Source organism: Sinocyclocheilus rhinocerous, unplaced genomic scaffold, assembly GCF_001515625.1.
Source record: "Sinocyclocheilus rhinocerous isolate Xijiao unplaced genomic scaffold, SAMN03320098_v1.1 scaffold3197, whole genome shotgun sequence".
In the NCBI taxonomy this organism is placed as follows: Eukaryota; Metazoa; Chordata; class Actinopteri; order Cypriniformes; family Cyprinidae; genus Sinocyclocheilus; species Sinocyclocheilus rhinocerous.
In genome coordinates, this window is record NW_015655585.1 from 1 (window position 1) to 7,422 (window position 7,422).

At 33.9% G+C, this 7,422-nt stretch overlaps 1 protein-coding gene across 1 annotated transcript in view; it reads right to left on the reverse strand.

Moving 5' to 3' along the window:
* Positions 1 to 1,515: 1,515 nt before the first annotated feature.
* LOC107718705 (rho-related BTB domain-containing protein 2-like) overlaps positions 1,516 to 7,422 on the reverse strand; it is a 12,550-nt gene continuing 6,643 nt past the window's right edge. Inside the window, exons 6-9 of the mRNA XM_016525902.1 lie at positions 6,188 to 6,338; positions 4,981 to 5,069; positions 3,381 to 3,486; positions 1,516 to 2,070 (exon numbers count right to left, since the gene is read on the reverse strand). Of these exons, the coding sequence (XP_016381388.1) occupies positions 1,847 to 2,070; positions 3,381 to 3,486; positions 4,981 to 5,069; positions 6,188 to 6,338 (570 nt within the window). The 3' untranslated portion in view covers positions 1,516 to 1,846. The remainder of the gene's footprint in view (positions 2,071 to 3,380; positions 3,487 to 4,980; positions 5,070 to 6,187; positions 6,339 to 7,422) is intronic.

Here is a 7,422-nt window from a genome sequence, read left to right on the forward strand (position 1 = left end):
TCTGAATACTTTCCGTACCCACTGTATATACATACATACACACACTTGTGGCAAAATGGAGCACTGCAAGGTGTATAAAAACCAAAGCAGAAACAGATTTAAATCAAAAATGTATTAAGCAAAACAAATCATTTTTGCTATTATAATTACATTTAAATATGGATATGCATTTCCTTTCATTACAGTTTTGTTGGACAGAACCCCAGCTGATTGTGTGATATGACATATTCAGTAGGCTATCAAGAGTTAATGACAGTAAAGACACATGGAGCAGTACTGAATTAGCACAAGATCCAGATCCTCACACAAAACAGACATTTAAAATGAAAAACATTCACTCGCCTCCATGTCATTCCAAACCTGTGACCTTTCTCTCTTCTGTGGAGAAGAAAAGGTGTGTTTTTGAATATCCTCCACAGAAGAAAAAGTCATACAGGTCTAGAGGGACATGAGGGTGAGGAAATAAATGACAAAATGTTCACTTTTGCGTGAACTGTCCCTTTATTTGCATGGAATTCAAGAAAGGTTCTGCCTTTACTAAATGTGTAAACGTTTAGCCACTTGATTCTATATGCAAACTACGCTGTAGTGAAAAATATAAGCTCGATGACCATCTAGTGAGGATTTGACACTGAAAGACTCTGCCAGCAGAATCTCACATGATATGACGTCTCTGAATAACATGACTAGGCACAATTATGTGGCAAACTCACATTTTCCCATATATAATTTCAGCACTAGAGTCTAGTGATCGCCTGTTATAATCAAGAGAATATATATATATATATATATATATATGTATGAATGATTCAGGCGATGAATCACAAAGAGCCATTGTAGGTACAATGCTAAAAATCTAAAATATTATTGGCTAAAAATGCACTGCGATCTGTACAAACAGGTTTAGTTTTGTTCTTTGGGTGACTGTTCTGTTTTCCCACAGTTCTGCGTTGAGGCTAAATGGTTTTAGATCAGTAGTTCTTAATTAGTGGATCAGGGAAAAAAACAACTTACTAAACATTCAGCATAGCAAAATATCTGAATTATTAATATTTTAAATATATTAGAAATCTCTTTTGATATTGATGTCAAATTTGTGTCCAAACCAGTTTTGTTATTGTTAACTAAAACTATTAAAAATGGTTTTTGGTAACTGAAATGAAGTTGCAATAAAATAAAATATAAATATCAAATAAAAAATGAAAAATTAGAAACATTGCCTTGACAAATAAACTGAAATAAGTTTGAAATTGTAGTACTAAATTACTATAACCAAACTAAAAAATAAAATTGAAGCTAAAAAGAAATTAAATCTCAAAAATAAAATATCAAAATGTTCAATATTAATATTTTGTCAAAAATGACAATAGCATAAATGTACTAAAATTAAATTAGTAACAGAAAATATAAAGATTTATTCAAAATGTTAATAAATACTATAATAGTATATAAATAATATACTACTACAACAGCAATACATTTAATAGGTTTTTTATGATAAACAATTTTTGACTCACCATTTGATGTCCAAAGTAAAATCAGCTGAGGACCACTAAAACACGGCAAAGTTTCTTCATTGCTTTGAGATGAAATGCTTACCCGTTTAGCTTAAAAGCAGAACGACTGTAGTCACATTTGGTAAACATTGTACATCTAGACTTGTTTGGCGGCTGTGTCTGTGTGATGCCTGTACACTTCCAAGTGCAGGACTTCAAGCACCAAGAACTTCAGCGCACGACTGATGAGATGCTGGTCTGAAATCAGCTGTGGAAAAAGCAGAAAGATTGGAGGATCTGTTCACTGCACCTCACGGCTGCTCCATCGATAAGGCTTCACCCTCGTCTCTTCAAATAATAGCAGAGGAGCCTGAGGAAGAGGAGGATGAGGAAGATGAAGAGGGGTTTGAAGGAGAGGGCGGAAGATTCCACAGCATCCATTTACGCTTGTTTTGGCGTTTTTGGGACAGGTAGTCCTCCTTTTCTCGCTCTTTCCGAGCTCTCTGGTAGTGGTCGTCCTCCTTCAGGTACCAGACTGGAGGCCAGCGGTGCTTCTCAAAGTATTCTTGGTTCTCTGAAAATGCAAATGAACATGCATCCAATGGGGTTATTGTAATAAACATTAACAGTAAAAAAAAAACATTTTTCCTGCTTGAAATAAAATATATACAATAATATACAAATATTTGAAAAACATCAAGTCAAGCTTTATTGTCATTCTGCTAAATGTGTGGACACACAGTGGAACGAAATGCCGTGCTGGCAGGACCATGGTGATACATAGTTAAACATAAATATAAACATACAACACTAGATTTAAGAAACAATTTTTTAAACCTATACATAGCTAACTTACTGAAAGCAGTAATCTAATTATAGTATATTATATATAATTGACTATACATACACAATCTAAGACAGACTATAGGCTACAAGTACTACGACAGACTAATATACAACTTTACATAATGACATACTTATTAGATTTCAGCTAGTTGCCAAAGCAAAATTTTAATCTAGTTTAACATGATGTACTAAAATAAATAAAATTTAAATAAATAAAAATGAATTTACTTTCAATTTAAATAACTAATTTAAAATTAATGTAATTTAATTAATAACTCGCAACTCTGAGAAATAAAGTCAGAATTGCGAGTCAAACTTTTTCTCTTGCAAGTTTATATCTCACAATTCTATGGAAGCCAGTTTCCGCCACTAAATAAAAAATAAAACAAGGTAATTGCGACTTTTTATCTCACAATTCGGACTTTTTTTCTCAATTGCGAGTTATATAGTCAGAGTCTTCTCAGAATTGCGAGTTTATATCTTGTAATTCTGAGAAAAAAAGTCAATTGTGAGATAAAAAGTCGCAATTACCTTGTTTTATTTTTTATTCAGTGGCGGAAACGGACTTGTGTGTTATAAAGTCAGAATTACATGATTTGAACTCGCAATTCTGACTTTTTTTCTCAGAATTGCGAGTTTATATCTTGTAATTCTGAGAAAAAAAGTCAATTGTTAGATAAAAAGTCGCAATTACCTTGTTTTATTTTTTATTCAGTGGCGGAAACGGGCTTCCATACAATTCTGATTTTCTTACAATTGTGAGCTTAAATCCCGCAATTCTGACCCCTTTTCTCAAAATTGAGAGATATAAACTTGCAATTGCAGTCATAATCACATTTTTTTTTTTTTTTTGGGCAGAAACAAGCTTGACAATTATGGACATTTTGAAAAACAAATTAATAATATGACAAAAAAACAAGAATATTAATAAAAAAAGAAAAACATAAGAATATTAATAACAACTCAATAACTACATCTCAATACCACTAAAATACAAAAAATATAAAAGAAATGAAAGACAAACGTTTGATGTACTACCTGCTGATTTGGCCCTCATGTCTCGGGGGAATTTGCGGCACACGTTGTTGTAGTTGGTGCAGATGTGGTGAAGGCACCAATCGGTGAGCTGGTAGGCACAGTGGAACTGAAACCACATGACAACAAAAAATATCATAATTTACTCGCCCTCCTGTTGTATCAAAAGCATATAGACTTAAACTATCATTCAAAAGTTTGGGGTCAGTAAGATTTATAAACGTTTTTGAAAGAAGTCTCTTATGCTCACCAAGGCTGCTAAAATACAGTAAAACAGTGATTTTGTGAAATATTATTACAACTTGAACGGTTTTGGATTTAAATATATTTTTTTATGTAGTTTATTCCTGCGATGAAAAGCTGTATTTTCAGCATCATTACTCCAGTCTTCAGTGTCACATGATTCTTCAGAAATCATTCTAATATGCTGATTTACTGCTGAAGAAACATTTATTATTATTATCAATGTTGAGAACAATTGGGCTGCTTCATATATTTGTGGAAACCGTGATACATTTTTTTCTTCAAGATTTTTTGAAGAACAGCATTTATTTCAAATTAAAATCTTTTGTAACAAATGTCTTTACTGTCAACTTTTGATCAATTTAATGCATCCTTGCTGAATAAAATTAACAATTTCTATGACTGACTTCAATCTTTCGAATGGTAATAGAAACATCAAAGTTCCTGGTTTTCTTGTGTCTTGTAACCAAAATTGAGCCACGATGCACAAATTAAATTTCAATATAACCTAACTTTTCATTTTGTTTCTTCATGCCCTGGTCATTGAACAAGTGCCCAATATGCTAAATATCTCAGAGTTTGTGTTCCACTGAATGGTTTGTAATGACATTAGTGTGAGTTAGCTCATTCTCCACAGTCAGTCTATACCGGTTCAACCATGGCAATCAAGCTCTGCTGAATGCGTTACATAAATCATACCATTTAGTTTCATTATTACATCAGCAGAGTCGTCTACAGAATCACACTTTATGGCAGAGAGCTCCTTAGACATGAAATGCTCAGCGTTCCTGAGAGACTTTAGTAAAGCAAGTGACTCAGCTTGACCAGTCATGCATGACAGAAAGAACCACGTGAACCGTCACAGGAATGCCGCAAAAATATGTCTGGCTTCACACCAAATCCCAGAGCATTTCCTCATGCAGGTTCTTATTTAGTGAACTCAACAAATCTCAAATGCCTGTGATTGTTAAAGGGGTCCTATTATGCTCTTTTACAAAGTCTTGATTTTGTTTTGGGGGTGTACTAGAACAGGCTCTCATACTAGGTTATGGCTCGCTCGCGTCATGGTACTGTCGTGAACGCACTCAGATTCCATCAAAAATATCTTAAATTGTGTTCCGAAGATGAACGAAGGTCTTACGGGTTTGGAACAACACGAGGGTGAGTAATTAATGACAGTATTTTCATTTTTGGGTGAACTAACCCTTTAACTCTGCACAACATTGTTAATCAATACAGGAAATGATAACTTGAAAACTTTATTAAAAAACCTATGCACTTCAACTTAGGTGTCATATATACATAATCATATATGGTGACTGCTGAAGGAGTTTGTGAGGGTTTTCACTTGTAGTTTTACCTGAGCCATCTCCAGATAAACCAGCACATCTCCGTCGATGTCCGTGCCCATGTCGGCAGCCTCCTTCAGAACAGTCACAGTATGCAGTTCTGCAGCAAAACACAATTAAATGGTTAGTTCACCCAAAAATGTATATTCTGTAATCATATATTCACCCTCATGAATAAACCTCTCAAAGGAGAGGTTTAGCACAATATTCATGCTGCTTTTTCAATGAAATTGAATGGTGATCATTATTACTTCGATTTAAAGGGGTGACCGCATATCCAGTATTTTTTTAAAAATCTGAATATTTACACTACCGTTTACATATTTTTTAAATTTCTTAAAAAAAGAAAATACATTATTTTTTTTAATTTAAAAAATTCTATTTTTTTTCAACAAGGATACATTAAAATGACCAAAATTATTACAAAATATTTATATTTTGAATAAATGCTGTTCTCTTGAATTTTATATTCAAAGAATCCTGAAAAAAACATTGTTTCCACAAAAATATTAAGCAGTTCAACTTTTTCAATGCTGGTAGCAGCAAATCAGCATATTAGAATGATTTCTGAAGGATCACGTGACACTGAAGACTGTTTTAAAAATCTGAATATTTACACTACCGTTTACATATTTTTTAAATTTCTTAAAAAAAGAAAATACATTATTTTTTTAAATTAAAAAAATTATATTTTTTTTTCAACAAGGATACATTAAAATGACCAAAATTATTACAAAATATTTATATTTTGAATAAATGCTGTTCTCTTGAATTTTATATTCAAAGAATCCTGAAAAAAACATTGTTTCCACAAAAATATTAAGCAGTTCAACTTTTTCAATGCTGGTAGCAGCAAATCAGCATATTAGAATGATTTCTGAAGGATCACGTGACACTGAAGACTGGAGTAATGATCCTGAAAATTCAGCTTTGATCACAGGAATGAATTAATTTTTTTTTTTTTTATTCAAATAGAATGCAATTATTTTAAGTTGTAATATTATTTCACAATATTACTATTTTACAGTATTTTTAATCAAATAAATGCAGCCTTGAAAAGCATAAGAGACTACTAAAAAATCTTACCGACCCCAAATATATAATCAACATAAAACCCCAGAAAACTTGGTTAAAAACTTTTTTATTGTGAAAAGCAGTTATAAAGTAATCCTTGTTAGTTTTTATATTCATTATTGACATGATATTCAATCATCAGACCTGTGAGGGCGACCAGGTGAGGCAGGCAGAGGCGATTAGCCAGGATAATGAGCTCCATGGCGTCCAGGTCAGGTCTGGAGCAGAAGCATCCCGTGTAGAGATACTCCAGCACCGCCTGCATGCTACTACGGGTCATGTTTGGGAACAACACCTGCAGAAACACAAGAAGTCATGACCAAAGCTTTACACAAATGCAAAAAACGGCATAAATCAAAAGCAGATGTCTTTGAGGTTAATATTAAAGGGGTCATATGATGCGATTTCAATTTTTCCTTTCTCTTTGGAGTGTTACAAGCTCTGTATTATACGGAATGTCACTGAATCTGGCAAATGTTGGACGAATTAATCAAAAGTAGGGCTGTACACTTAATGAAGTTGAGATATGGGCAAGTGCCTGTGAATATTAATGCCATATTTAATTTTGAAGTCTGCAAGTTTTGCGTGTTTCTGTGTGAATGAGCGCCATCTCAGTTAGAGGTCTGCGCGGGACTGTTTTTTTAGTCCCGCTCCCGCAAGGTTCTATTCCGCACCCACCCGCTCCCGCTATATATTCACTCTTTGTTCACCTGCTGTCCGCTTAGAATTATTTTCTTCCCGACCCGACCGTTCCCGCTAAATTCAGATCTCGTTTCCAGAATCTCACATTTAAATTTCCGCTACTGAAATACGGAATGGAAGTGGGGCATCCAGTCATAAAATGTCATTTACATTATTATACGGAATGTCACTGAATCTGGCAAATGTTGGACGAATTAATCAAAAGTAGGGCTGTACACTTAATGAAGTTGAGATATGGGCAAGTGCCTGTGAATATTAATGCCATATTTAATTTTGAAGTCTGCAAGTTTTGCGTGTTTCTGTGTGAATGAGCGCCATCTCAGTTAGAGGTCTGCGCGGGACTGTTTTTTTAGTCCCGCTCCCGCAAGGTTCTATTCCGCACCCACCCGCTCCCGCTATATATTCACTCTTTGTTCACCTGCTGTCCGCTTAGAATTATTTTCTTCCCGACCCGACCGTTCCCGCTAAATTCAGATCTCGTTTCCAGAATCTCACATTTAAATTTCCGCTACTGAAAGAAAGAGAGATAGGCTGACAAATAAAAGTGTAGTCTGCACAAAATTGTGTTATTTTATTCGTCTTGTCAAGAGTCTTGAATTTATTGACTTTGACTTGAATTTATATGAATTATCTTAAGACACAAAATTCGTTTAATATTTTATGCAACACAGTAGGAA